The 14335-nt window shown below is 49.5% G+C and overlaps 1 protein-coding gene across 5 annotated transcripts in view; it reads left to right on the top strand.

Annotated features, from left to right (window-relative positions):
- The window catches only part of POLA2 (DNA polymerase alpha 2, accessory subunit), a 23859-nt gene extending 9524 nt beyond the window's left edge, over window positions 1–14335 (top strand). For 3 of the 5 annotated variants that reach the window (XM_045518187.2, XM_010957123.3, XM_045518188.2), the window contains exons 7-19: window positions 398–591; window positions 1372–1460; window positions 2688–2843; window positions 3393–3455; window positions 4147–4189; window positions 6946–7070; window positions 7679–7717; window positions 8405–8478; window positions 11374–11482; window positions 11752–11858; window positions 12680–12739; window positions 12998–13124; window positions 13833–14335. In XM_045518187.2, the coding sequence (XP_045374143.1) occupies window positions 398–591; window positions 1372–1460; window positions 2688–2843; window positions 3393–3455; window positions 4147–4189; window positions 6946–7070; window positions 7679–7717; window positions 8405–8478; window positions 11374–11482; window positions 11752–11858; window positions 12680–12739; window positions 12998–13124; window positions 13833–13985 (1339 nt within the window). In that variant the 3' untranslated portion in view covers window positions 13986–14335. Of the gene's footprint in view, window positions 1–397; window positions 592–1371; window positions 1461–2687; window positions 2844–3392; window positions 3456–4146; window positions 4190–6945; window positions 7071–7678; window positions 7718–8404; window positions 8479–11373; window positions 11483–11657; window positions 11859–12679; window positions 12740–12997; window positions 13125–13832 lie in introns of those variants that run through there. The other 2 variants (XM_010957124.3, XR_006725564.2) reach the window with 2 other exon arrangements.

The following is a 14335-nucleotide window of genomic DNA, read 5'->3' as shown; positions in this document are numbered from 1 at the left end:
CCATTCTGGGCTCCGATGTTGTTCTAGTAAATGCTAAAAATTCCTAAGAAAGAAAAGAAAATGTGGTACTCAAAACTTGCTTTTGAATCAGTTCAGGGTTTGGGTTTTGTTTCACTTTGTTTAGTGTTAAGCCAAGGGAAGACCTGTTAAAATATGTCTGTCTCTAAACTTCTCTAAACACTTCTGGTATTCCTCAGCCTGGTATTCCTCAGCCCCCCTCATTCCTGAAATTCCTTAAAGGTCCAGGATATCCAAACCCATTAGCTGATTAAATTTATAAAATGTGCGGCCAGCCTGACGTTTCTCTGATCCCCATTTCCAGAAGGTGACTTCAGTTTAGTCCTCCCTCCTTTTAGACATGAACACAGTAATGTTAATGTCTTTTGCTTCCATTTAGCGCTACTCCCTCTCAGAAATACAACTCGAGAAGTAACGGAGGAGAGGTGGTTACCTCCTTTGGCTCAGTGCAGGGGGTATCTTGGTCTGGGAGAGGAGGAGCCAGTAACGTCAGCCTGAAGGTCTTGGGGTCTCCAGAGTCACTAACCAGGAGCTACAAATCGATGTTTCAGAAGCTCCTAGACATTCGAGAAGGTAATTATTTTTCTCTTTGAAATTCTGAAGGATATAAAACTACCTGGAAGTGTTTCAAGTCTGTAACAAAGCTTCAGCTAGGCTGGTAGAACAAGTTTCAAGGTTGCCTTTTACTATGTAGGTTGGTAGATGTCCTCTGGGTGCCCCTGTTAGTAAAGGGACATGAAGTGATATGCTTTATATATAGAAATCTTTTTTACTTATTTATTATTGTATTATTTAATTACTTTATTTTGGCTGGGGTGGGTAATTAGGTTTATTTATTTTTAGAGGAGATACTGGGGATTGAACCCAGGACCTCATGCATTCGCTCTACCACTTGAGTTATACCCTCCCTCTGTGATACTCTTAATAATTCTCCCAAATCACATCACTTTACCATTTCCCAGTAACAACCACTTGAACGGTGTGAAGGAAGCCAATTAAAGTAGTAAAGGGAGCAGACATTTATGGCTTTTTCCTTGTGAAGAATGGAAGGTTCTCCAGGTTGGGCTTGGCTTCCCCTAAAGCTCCCTGACGACCTGAGTGAGAGGAAGGCTGGGTGGGAGCCAGGCTGACTCTGGGATCATGCCCCGTGGCCCCCTGTGGCCACATGGAAGGTGGGGTTCAGCCAATGTCAGGAAATTGACTAGGGCTTCAGAAAATACAGCCTGGCCGGTATCCTAGGCACCCTTCCCGCTTCTGTAAAATGACTAACTTTAATGTTTTACAAGATGCTGTATTTTCTCTTCTTGGCAAGTAAAATGTCTTAAACACATTTTTTCCCCTCTGGGATTTCAGTTCTGACCTATAAGATAGAAGAACTTGGCAGTGAACTCAAGGAACATTACAAGATTGAGGCTTTTACTCCTCTTCTAGTCCCAGCACAAGTAAGAGTTACTCTAATTGTCCTTCCTAATCGATATTTTTAAATTGACGGTCAAACGGCATTCTCCTGCTTCCTTTCACTTCGTGTCTACATTCTAGTTAGAACATCTGTCTTGGATGAATTTGGTAACTTGTGTCCTTCTGAAGAAGAATTTATAAGTGCTTTCTGGTTTTGTGACCAGAGAAGGTCATTTTCTTTCCACTTGGATTAGGGTCTTGCATATAAGCAAAGATCGAGGGCCTTAAGCATCCAGGTACCAGGATATAAGGGCAGCAGTAAGGATAGGATTTCCAGAAACGGAGACTCACAGCCTCTCCCCTTCTTTGGTCTTTGTCATTAGGGACTGGCTGCTGGCATGTACCAGTGCTTTCTCTCTAGGCTGTATTTTCAGTCTAAGGTGAGATGTGTTCTAGAAGATTCTTTAGGGTACCTCTGTCTTATGTTTGCATTCAGAGTTGGAGAAATTGGAGTTGCAGTTGGAGAAGATATGTAAAGACCATGTCATATAAGGAAGTTTCGGAGGAATTGGGAGGAAGTAGTGGAGGGGAGGCTGGGACGTACGATCTCGTTGGGAAAGATTAGACTTCCTTGGTTTGCCCCCCAGGAGTGGGATCAGGACAGAGGAAGCCACAGAGAGAGTAATTTCAGCTCAGTTTAGTGAAGAACTTCCTGTTAAGAGGCTGTATGCTGTGTGGTTAAGGATATGGCCCTGGGGTCAAACTCCTGGGCTTCAAACCCAGGCTTCCCCCATTGTTTGACCTTGCCTAAAATGCCTAACCTTTCAGTTGCTGTTTTTTCTCATCTGTAACATGGATGCAGTCATAGTATCCACGTCACGGTTGTGAGGATTAAATGAGTTAATACCCACAGGCCTGTAGAACAGTGCCTGTGTTTAGTGAACTCAGTAAACGACAGCTGTTACTAACAGTTATCCAGAGGTCAGGGAGTGGGCTGCCGAGGGGGCAATTCCCCTTCGCTGGAGATGCTCCAGCTTAGGCAACCACTTAGAAGGGTCCAGGCCTTGGGTGGTGGATGGACCAGATGCCGCTTAAGGGTTCTTCCACCCCTGGGAGCCAGTGATGATGCTGGTGGTCGCCTTGGGCTCAAAATGATGCCCCACCAAGAAAAACGTGCATTGCTGTTTGGGGTCCGTTTTGCTCTTCACCATATTGACCAGATTTTGAGCCCCTGTGCCAGAGACTGCTGTTCTTATGTGCCCCTTCGGTAGGAGCCCGTCACTCTGCTGGGCCAGATCGGCTGTGACAGCAACGGGAAGCTGAACCATAAGTCGGTGATTCTTGAGGGAGACCGGGAACACTCCTCAGGCGCTCAGATCCCAGTGGATCTCTCTGAGCTCAAAGAATATTCTCTGTTTCCTGGACAGGTGAGATCGGAGTGTCTCCACCGGGGTGTGGGCGTGCTGTTTGCTCCACAGTACGTGTGGTGGGCTGTGGCTCTAGGAGGAAGCATTTTGTCACCAGCCAGCTGCCCCTCGCTTTTGACCTCTGGTGCCCAGTGGTGTAGCTGGTGCACAGGCCTGAGAGCAGACGCCGGTGTGGGGATTCCCGCCTTTCCCTGCCTGCTCGGACCGTCGCTCCGGCATCTGCCAGCAGGTTCCAGTCCCAGCCCCACCCCACAAGGCGGTGATTATGGAGATGGTACTTAACCCCTCAAAGCCAGCGTGTCCTCATCTGTAAAATGGAGATAAGAATTCTTACCTCATAGGAGTGTTGTAAAAATGAGATTGCTCTGTAGAGCATAATTATTACATGACCATAACCCCCTTGATTTGTTTTCTAGAAAAATACCCCCAAGGTTACAATTACAGAGTAAGAGCAGCTGGACAATACTTTTAACTATATCAGAATAGCTTAGTCCAGGCCTCCTGTCTGCCGCCCCTGCTTTACAAGCTTGTCTGCTGCCTGTCTTTCAGGTTGTGGTTGTGGAAGGAATCAACACCACTGGTAGAAAACTTGTTGCCACCAGACTCTACGAGGTACCTGTGTGCCCCTCCCTTTTCCCCGGTGTGCCACAGGCACAGTGTGTGCGGCTGTCTGTCCTAGAACCCGTCCTTTGTAAGAGCCCGTTTATTTGCTTCTCAATTTTCTGTAGAGTGGGACCTACCTCTAGGTCAGGGCTTTGCAAAGTGTTCCGCTGAAGGGCAAGACAGTAAATATTTTAGGCTCTGCAGGCCACACAGTCTCTGTCATAATGTCGACCCTGCTGTCGCAGCACAAAAGCAGCCACAGACAACGGAGAAGCCAGCAAGTGTGGCTCTGTGCCAGTTTGCTTACAGAGACAGGCGGTAGCCAGATTTGGCCCACAGCCTGTAGCTTACCTGTCCCTGCTGTAGCCAGTAGCCCTCCACAGATTTCCAGAGGATGCAGGGAAAAGTGGCAGGTACCCTCCTCTCCCATCCTCGCCCAGCAGGACCCTGTGCCTTCAGGTTCCTGTTTTGCTACCGCTTTTTGCTAGGTGTTTCGTGAGTTTAGCCGTGACCTCCCACTACCTGGGTTTCTTTGCCACTCTGAGCAGTATGGGAAAATGACAGGACTGTCAGTTTTGTGGGCTTTTAACTCCAGGGAGCAAGACACCAGCAAACCCACCCCTGTTCAGTACCCACCCCTTTCCTGACCAAAGGCAGTGCCTGGGGCAAGACCTCACAGTAGCTTCTCTCCTATTTGAAGGGCGTGCCGCTTCCATTCCATCAGCCCACTGAGGAGGCTGGAGGTAAGCTTTGCTTCAAAAGTTGTTTTGCCAACATTGAGGGTGGAGGGTGGTGGGCAATGGTCCAGGAGTGCAGTTCCTCGGGCCCCGGGAAAGCTTCCAAAGCTGTTTGAGAGCAGCGTGCCGGAGCTCTGAGGGCAACTGCAGACTGGTGGTGTCACAGGCCCTGTGAAGAAGGCCAGGGATCTGAGCTTTGTCAGCATTATCACCCACGTTCTGACTCCACAAGGTGTGTCATTTAAAGACTCATGTTTAACAGGTATTTGAAGATTGCTTTGAAAAGGGGAAAGAGCATCAGCTTATTATCATTATTTTTTAAAGAGCAGCAATTTAAAAAAGAATTTTCTTTAAATGCCGTGTAATATCCTGGATTGGATCCTGGAAGAGAAAAGGGACATTAGTGGAAAAACTAGTGACATTTAAATAAAGTCAGGAGTTAACAGTAGTACGCCAGTGTTAATTCCTTGATTTTGTCAAATGTATCGTCGTTATGTCAGATGTTAACATTCGTGGATCCTGGGCGGAAGGTGTACATACGGGAACTCTACTATGGAACTTTGGAACTTCTCTACAATTCTCAAGTTATTCCAAAATAAATTTATTTAAAAGTTAGACAAATTTCAGTGGAGGAAGGGTATAGCTCAGTAGTAGAGTGTGTGCCTAGCAAGCACAAGGCCCTGGGTTCAATCTCTAGTTAATCTTCCATTAAAAAAAAATAAAACCTAATTACCTCCCGTAGAACCGCCCCTCCCCCCGCCAAAAAAAGTATACAATGCTGTATGTCAACTGTATCTCAGTAAAACTGGAAGAAAAAGAGAGACTGATGTTTTTAAAAATTAGATTTCTCAGAAAGCCGAGAGTTATTTGGTAACTAACCTAGATGGGAAAAGACAAACGCTTTAATAAACTTTGCTTCAGAAATAATTCCAAGCATTTTTGTAAGAAGAGCAGAAGATTATTAAGGATTAGCAGTGAGATACAGGCTCACCCCTCCACATTAATACTGTGTGAGTTCATTCTTAAAAGACAACCTGGAATCAGGAATGAAATTTAGGAGTTTCTGACATTGCACATTCTGTCAGAAAATAAGTGTTTATGGCAACAAGCGTGCTGATGTGAGATTGACTTCAGGGAACGAGCAGGGCTGAGATGCCTGAGCTGTGGCAGGGAAGCCTCTGGAAGCTGTTGAATAGGCTGTTATGGACTCAATGTAATCAATCACAAGGGTGCTTTTAAGAGGGAGGACAGGAGGGTGATACTCAGAGAGATTAGGAATGTTAGGCTGCTGGTTTTCAGGGTGGAAGAGGGGCCGTGAGCCAAAGACTGCCAGCAGCCTCCAGCAGCTGGAAAGGGCCAGGAGACAGACTCTCCCCAAGAGCTCCAGAAGGAGTGCAGCCCTGCCCACACCTTGATTTTGGGATTTCTGACCTCTAGGACTATAAGATAACAAGTGTATGTTGTTCGAAGCCATGAGATTTGTGGTGAGTTGTTACAGCAGCCACAGGAAACTAATACAGCTGCATATTAAGAAGTCAGGTTCTCTGGGTTTCGTTGTTGTGAGCTATGGAACCCAGTCCAAACTAACTTAAGAAAAAGAGATTTTGTTAGGGGAGGTCCAGGTAGCTCATGGACTAGAAAGGTGGCTGGAAATTCAGGCTTCTAACCCGTATTAGGGTTTAGTAACTCTAGGGGTCCAGGTGGGAGGAGTTACCCAACTACCTCATCCAAGCACCTCTACTGGGATGGGTCAGCGCCAACCTTTTTTCTGTCCTTGGATGGTTTACCTTTAGACTCCACAACCCAGAGGAGAGTGTGAAGGACTTAAACTGGGTTGCGTGCCTGCTCCTTGGCTAGGTGAGGACAGTGCACCTGGTTGATAGCCCCACCTCAACTGCCTTATGGAGGCAAGGCTGATCCTCCCAAAAGAAAGCAGATGCTGTGAGGAGAAGGTCGGCAAAACAATGCCCCTGTGCCCCATCACACAGGAATCCCCGTTCCAAGCCTCGCACCCACCTGTCTCCCTGCGCTCCTCAGTATGCCACATTCTCCAGCTGCACTCACCACCCGCTAGCCCTTCACACTGAGCACTCTCAAATCTTGCCCTTGCTCCCGGAAAACTACTTACAAGTGTAAGCAAAGTGAAATCAAATGTAAGCAAAGTCACAAAAAGATAAATCCTATATGGTTCCTCTTAGACGAGGTTCCTAGAGTCAAAAATCATAGAAGCCGACAGTAGGATGGTGGTTGCCAGGGGCTGGGGGAGGGAGGGTGGGGAGCTGGTGTCTAGTGGGTACAGAGTTTCACTTATACAAGGTGGAAAGTGATGTGGAGAGGGGGTGGGGGGAATAATTGCACAACATTATGAATTTATTTAATATCACAAAAAAGTTTACTTAAAAATGGTGAAGATGGTAAATTTTATGTTATGTGTATTTTACCACAATAAAAAGAAATGCCGCAGGGAAACCACGTAAGTGAATGTCGCTTTGCTCCGTCCTGCCCTCACCTCCACTCCCCACCTCACTCGCGCACTGCCGGTAGAGCGTCTGTCGAGTTCTAGTTACTTGCGTGCTTATCCCTCCCTGCCTGCTGGTGGAGGATTCTTTGAGGGTAGGATGAAGTCTTACTCTTCTTGGATTCCAGTGTTGCACACATTAGGAGGCTCAATCAGTTGAATCCTGTGGCATCTTTCCCTAACTGTCCTTCCTGCCCTCATCCCAGTGTCTTCTCGTCAACACCTTAACTATCCGTTGTCTTAGATTCTGAGCAGATCATGGTCCTGGTGGCCTGTGGACCGTACACCACGTCTGACAGCATCACATTTGACCCGCTGCTTGACCTGATTGCTGTCATCAACCGAGACCGGCCGGATGTCTGCATCCTGGTAGGCAGCCCTGCTGGGACAGCTTTGCTTGGGGAGGCACCAGCGGGGAAACTGGGGAGCTGGTCTTAGAAAAAAGTCTAATGAGGTTCTACATTTTTAGGAAGTGGGTCAGACTCTCCTCCTTTTTAAAAATACTTTTTAGTTCTTAGTCTACATCTTTGGCAAGGTGTGTATGGTCTTAATCCAAAAGCCCAAGATTTTTTTGCCATTCTTCATTGATTTTATGGCATTCTCACCTCTGTCTTATCACTCCAACTTGTGAGCTAATCTCTCTGAAAGCTCAAAGTTCCTGCATGGAGGTAGATTTCCCCTGCTGGGTTGAGAAGGAAAAAGCCCACTATTGTAGGAGGCAGTGCAGCTAGTTTTGGGGCCCCAGTGGCCCCCTCCATCCAAGGCTCAGCTCCTTCTGCCTGTGATATTGGCTGAGCGCCCCAAACCCATCTGCCTCCTGTTCCAGGCTCTATAGGCGGCCTTGGAGGGACACGTGGGTCCTGGGCAGAGAGCTGCTAGGAGAGGTTATGGGAAGGTGCTCACAGACCCATGTGGTTCTCATTGGTTCTTTTGGTACCTTTGTTTCCACCCCCACCCCCACCCCGGCTTATTTGCAGTTTGGACCTTTCCTGGATGCTAAGCATGAACAGGTTGAGGTGAGTGACTAGGGTTGGGGTGGGGGAGATACCAGATACCTGCACTCAGTTGAGCCCTTGCTGTTACTTTCATCTTGGAGTTTATCCTGCATCTGTTACAACCTAAATGAATCCCTGTGGCTTATTAGGAATACATTATTGCAGGGCATTTTTAATAAAGATACTGAATTTAAGGGCATCATTTAAGGGCACCAGAATACAAAGTTTGGAAGCTGGGGCGGGGGTTACAAATATCCGAGCCTGTCGCTGAGGCACAGGTGTAGGGGCAGGCACGGTGTCACTGGGTCCTGGAGCTGTGCCAGTGAGAGGACCTTCCTGGCTGCTCCCCTCAACTCCATGACCCACGTCTTGCTGTCCTTTAAGCACAAAACACAAATGGCCCTTCTGAGGACATTTCCTCCCTTTGTCTCAGGGGAGACACAACCCACAGAAAAGACTGTACAGTGCTCTTCTTCCTAGTCTTTCCTGTAGCTCACATTCAGGAAGGTTAATTCTTCCCCCATCTCCTTTCCTGCTGCCAACTACACTCCACTCCTGGAGGACAGAGACCACAGCTTTTCCATCTTTGCATCTCTCCTTCAGCTCCTTGTTCAGCGGCTGGTGCCCAGGGTCACCTAACAGACACTCAGCAAGTGAACAGACGCCGGCCATCTGCCCTCTAAGTCTGTCTCCTTTCTGTTCTTGCAGAGCTGTCTACTGACAAGCCCATTTGAGGATGTTTTCAAGCAATGTCTACGAACAATTATCGAAGGGACACGAAGGTCAGAATTCAAAACGCTGAACAGAACCTTAAGCTTCCCAAGTTTCTCCAGGGCTTCCCGTTCAGAAGTCATGGCAGTTCCCATCCTTTCATGCTTTTGAACAGAGATCAGATAAAACTCTTGAACTTCAAGTGCACCGATGCCGAGAGGCATCTTTGTAAAACACAGAGATAAACACACTTGAAAGGAGAAGGCTACACAGGCTTTCTCTCTTCCCTTGCTCTTTCTTTACTTCCTTCCTTTTCTCCCGCCTTTTGTGTAAACTCATATTCCTCAGGGATCTTCCCGGATGCTGCTGAGGAGTGTTTGATGACTTACACAACCAAATCCCAGGGGGCCCTAATGGCTCGTTGTGTGAGCAGGAGTTTTGGGGTAAGCCCGAGTCCTTCCCCGAGTGCATGCTTCCCCCTGTTTTGAGGGCACTGCCAGTGCCTCAAGTGAGCCATGGTAGAAACTCATGGGGGAGGGAACCTTGAATCCTTGCCAGGGACCAAGAGACGGAACTGTGAAAGGCCACAGCAGCGAGGAGAGATGGCAGTTCTAATTTGAGAGCAGAGTCTATTCCAGGAAGAGTCTAAAGCTAGAAGTAGAAAGTTTTTCAGGAAGCTGACACCCCCACTTCCTGTCCCTCCCATCCAGAACCAGGGTTTGCAACAAATTGGTACAGGTGGACATCCTCTGGGGATGTGCCTCCCTGCAGCTGAGCGCATCAAAAACAAGCATTCCTGAGGCTAAGCTTTTAAAAATAAGTCTGTAACAAAGGTTGTTTTTAAAATAAGATGTATAATCTTCTGCCCTCTGGCCGTGAGAACTGATTCCAGAGTCGATTCGTTGTAATACTACCTTCTTGCACCAGCAGCGTGAGCCAGTGTTGGACGTAGGACTGGGGAGGAACACTCCCTAACTGACCCCAGAGTCAGGGCACTGGAGTCGTGCCAGTGACATCCTGCAGCTGGACCTGCCCCTCCCTCCCTGCCTCCCTTCCTCCAAGGGAGATAACACAAGTGCCTTCCCTCTTGCTTCCCAGGTTTGTTGTGACCCTAAAGGAGGTTGTCAGACGTGGAGAAGCCACACGCTTCTCGGGAGATACATCCCCAAAAACCAGGAGCAGGGGTGGTGCCCCTGTTTTGTCAGCCCTAGGTCCCCTCTGGGATAGGCAGGGACTTTGGGGCAGGGCCCCAGCACTGGCTGGGTGCTTTCAGTTTGAGTTTGGGTTCTGCTTTTGGTTCCTCCCCCATGTGGTATTGACAGCAGCGGTACAAACAAAGAACAAGCAGGCATTGTTACGGGGGGGTGAGCTCCCAGCACCACCAGGCACTTTCATCTGCAGCCAGTGTGCGCCTCGGGGGAGGGGAGCTGTCCCGCCCTTCCCAATACAGTATATCCACGGAGCTCTTCGGGGGAATGTAGTTTTATTCTGAGAGGTCAGAAACAGAGCATTAAGCTGATTTATCGGTAGAAACCAGAGCCAATGAAGAAGAACCTCCCTCCTAAGAGCTGAGAAAACCCAGGAGCTCACGTCCTGCTTGAGGGAGCGGCTGCGAGGACCCTCCCACCATGATGTATGAGGTTGTGCAATGCTCAGCATAGTTGGAATTTTCTCTCAGATCCCTCCCCCTCCAGCCGGTCTAACCATGAGCAGGAGGGCCATTTCCTCCTCAGCCGCTGCTCTTCCAGCGTCTGCGCGAAACAGAGCAGTTCCATCTCTTAACAGCGGCCAGCTGTACCTCCGCTCTCTGTGTCTCCCACAGACCGTGAGCCCCAGGGATCTGGAGCACAGGCTGTCCCCATCAGGTCACCCCCGGCCTCTTTACCAGACTTCGGCACCCAAATCTGTGGACTTGAACAATTACAGGGATGGGGGACTATAACTAATTTGCCAAGTACCTTTGGTCTTAAGATTCTGATTTTCTGTTGCAAAAGTCTGACAATCGAGTGACAAGTGTGACAGCCATCACCAACACTTTATCCCATACAAGAGGCAGCTATGTACCTGTATAGGACCTGTCCCTGCACCTGGGAAGGCCACAGCATTTTAAGCAAGAGAAGGAGCTGGGAGTAAGAGCTATTGGTAGATGTCAAACATGCCCCCAAAGTAACACTTCACTCCTGTTGGTTTTCATAGGCCCCTGTGCCAGGGACAGCTGAGCCAACCTAGGAGTCAGGGTTTTTCCTTCCTGTTTGGTGGCTGAGGAGGATAAAGAGTTGTCCCCTACAGTTAAGGGGTTTTTCTTCACTTATATGTTGTAACCCTAGAGATTCTCCTTCTGCCTCCATCAAACGAAACATCTGTCATCTCTGCTTTTACTGTTGCTCTTAGATACTTCTTTCATTTTTGCAAGACAGTCTGATGAGAAGTAAAAACCGAAGGCATTGATTCTCCGAGCGAGAGAGGAGGGTGGGCTCTGGGAGAAGCCAGTTGGGTCTCCCCGCCCCGGATCGACTGGCATGCCTGGTCCCTCTCTAGGGAAGAGCCCGCAGTCAGGGAGGCTGCATGATGCCTAAAAGCTGCAACTGTTCAGTGTGAAGTCAGAACTGTGGCTCCAGCTCTGGCTCTAAGGATTTCGGGTCAGACCCTTTTCTTTCTAGATTTCCTATACCTCAAATTCTTCTCCCCTTTTTCTCCCAAACAGTAGTCCCCCCTCTCTCCAGCGGAACATCACAGGGAGCCAGGAGGAAGTATGCTCTGGGCGGCCCACACACTGAAGTGGTCATGTGTAAATTAGTACAAACTGTATTTCATTCACAATCTGTTCGTAGAAGAGTTCGGTCCTGAAATTCTTCTGTGGATGTGGGGTCTTGTATCAAGCTGTGACACTTGCATTCTGTCACCCAGCTGTCCTCACTCAATGCACTCATTTTCCTTCCATTTCTGGCGGTTTTTTGGCCAAGTAGCTCCGGCTCCCACCTGGTCTTCGTCCCGTCGCTAAGAGACGTGCACCACGAGCCCGTGTACCCACAGCCTCCCTTCAGCTGCCCCGACCTGCCTCGAGAGGACAAAAAGGTACCAGCGTCCCCTCCTTGACCAGCGAGCAGCCAGAATCGAAGGTGGCCCAGTGCTGGCCCGGGAGTGGGGTGGGGATGCCTTTTTGAGGCATGCTTAGGGCCTGCGTCTTAAGCACCTCTTTATAACAGGCAGATGTGTGATTCACTGTACGTTGGTTTGGTCCCCCTTTCAGGGATCTCCCCAGCCCTTGAAGACACCCCCCCAGCTTGCATGGAGAAGAAGTTTCTGGCTTTGGTTTGCAAATGTCCCACCCCTTCCCATTTTAGCGCGTGCAGTTTGTGTCTGAGCCCTGCACCCTCTCCATAAATGGAGTGATCTTTGGCTTGACGTCCACCGATCTGCTGTTCCACATGGGGGCTGAGGAGATCAGTAGGTAAGACGTGTATTCCAGCCCAGCTGGCAAGACGCTGACCCTCGGATCCTGGTCCTTTCCTTGGCCAGGGGGCTACTTGGCAGAGTCATGAGCGGGCAGCCCTCAGAGCAGCACTTTCTGCCAAACCCTTTGACCACTGAGTTTCCAGGTGCCCACAGGGAGCATTTGGCCCGTGTGTTTCTGTTACCACTTGTCTCTACAGTGTTTGAGACCCTGAAGAAACACCTTCATTCCATCTTCGCACTTAATTTATCATCATAGAAATTCATCTGCTTTTCTTCATTTGCCACATCTGTGACTTAAATAAGATGTCCCACTTGTGGAAGATGACTGTGAATTTACCCACGGGGTGTTCTCCCTCCCAGAACAGTGTGTAGCTCTGCAGAGGATCAGATGCCGCAGCCGAATCTGTTGAGCTGCACTTCAGCAGTTCAGCTCTCCCATCGCCTGGGATGGAGAGGCGGGAGAAGCAGTTCGTGTGTTGAGTGAGACGGGTGCGCTGATTGGCTCTGGCTTGAGGGGCGAGGGTCACACTGGTGCAGACCTCGCCACGGGGCTGCTAATGACCTGTCTCGGCCCTGATCACAGGGGGCTCCCACTGTTTTGCCACTGAACCCAGCATCCGGCTCCCCTCTTGTGTGGAAACAGACCGAGCCATTTATGGGCGGGTCTTTAAACTTCCCCAGAGGTACCTTCTTGTCACAGGCCTTGGCCACATCGCTTCTCTCTAGTTTAATAAATCCTCGAGTCCTCCCTGAAGAGAAGCAAGCACTGAAAAACCAGGTTCTACACTCCTTTTCTTGCTTTTTTTCCTTTCCCAGTTCTTCTGGAACTTCAGACAGATTCAGCCGAATACTCAAGCACATCCTGACCCAGAGGAGGTGAGCCCACCCGCTGGAAGAGCTGACTGCGAAGAGAGTGCTTTGGGGTCACTGAGCTCTGACACATTTGACTGAGAGCCTTCCCTGGGCTAGCACCAGGGAACTCCACCCTGGGGTGACAAGCCTGTACCCTGTCCCCCAAACCCAGAGGGGAAAGGAACAGATGGTCTGTGGAAGCTGGAGACCAGTGACACGGAGGGATCCTTTGGGGAGGGGCCCCAAATCCGCTGCTGCTAACGTTTCTCTCTGTCTCTGCAGCTACTACCCGCTCTACCCGCCCCAGGAGGACGCGGCCATTGACTACGACCATCTCTATGCCTGTGCACAGCTGCCCGTCACCCCAGATGTCTTCATCACCCCTTCCGAGCTGAGATACTTCGTGAAGGTGGGTGTGAACTCCGCTGTTTCCCAGAAATACCAGAGCCAATCTCTGACTCCCTTCTAGTCTAGAAGTACCAGCTCTCCCTCCTCAAGGGTCTCCTGCCCGGCACGGAGGCCTCCTCTCTTGGGGGGAGGTGGTAGGGCTAGAAAACAAATCTGTTAGTAAAATGCTTAAGTAAGCAGCATCCCCTCACTGCCCTCTCCCCCCAGAGCATGGTGCTCTGTCGGCCCAGCTTGGGAGCCCCGGGGGCAGGTGGGAAGGCCCTCAAACTATGGTTCTCATACACACACACACAACACACACCCCAATTCTGATATGACCTCCAAGCAGCTTTCTCATCCTCACCTCTGCCGCCTGAGGCCTTGCCCTAAGGATCAGATCCTCACAGGAAATTCACCTGACCAATGCCCTCTTGCCAAACCAGCCACTTCAGCCCCAAGAGGTAAACTTTTTTCACATTGAAAAACAAATAGATCAAGTTTGTCTCCAAGTTTGGGAGCTGACCGTCCGCCTGCCGAGTCTCCTTCTTTAGTCTGTTTCAGAGACTCAAAAGGCATTCAGAGTTTTCCAATATTAAGTTAATTTATTTGACTTCACAAGTGTTTTGTTGCCTTCATTTCCATTTTATAAAATCCTCTTTGGGGTCTGTTACATGATTCCAGCGTTTTCACATCAGTCTTGCTAGTTTTGGCCTTTCTTTTCTCTCCCCAGGATGTCCTCGGCTGCATCTGTGTGAATCCTGGGCGCCTCACCAAAGGACAGGTGGGGGGCACCTTTGGCCGACTCTACATCAGGAGGCAGCCGGCAGACAGTGGCGAGGGGAGGCGGAGTCCGTGTGCTGCCGCCCAGGTGGTCAGAATCTGAGGCTCGGCCCTTTGCATCTCCCACTGTGCGGGCCTCCAAGACATCTAAAGCCTGGGAGCAGCCCTCCAACAAGATCCCGCCCGTGGAAGGAGAGGAGGCAGCCAGCTGGGGAGGAGAGGGCCGCGGGCAGCGGGCCCAGTGGGAAGGCCTGGTGCAGCTGGACCTCCACCCTGAGCTGGGCTTCTCTAGAAGAAAGCTATTGTTTCATCATGGACACGTGGAGTCCAGAGTGAATTGGCCGTGGATGCAGCACATTCAGGAAAGTCAAGGCTTTGCAGTTTCCTACATGAGTCAGACACAGAAACAACTTTTGGAGAAATGAAAATAAATTCTGTAACTTCTGAGTCTAA

This window comes from Camelus bactrianus, chromosome 10 (genome assembly GCF_048773025.1).
Source record: "Camelus bactrianus isolate YW-2024 breed Bactrian camel chromosome 10, ASM4877302v1, whole genome shotgun sequence".
Taxonomy (NCBI): domain Eukaryota; kingdom Metazoa; phylum Chordata; class Mammalia; order Artiodactyla; family Camelidae; genus Camelus; species Camelus bactrianus.
This window is presented reverse-complemented; position numbering and strand designations above follow the sequence as displayed.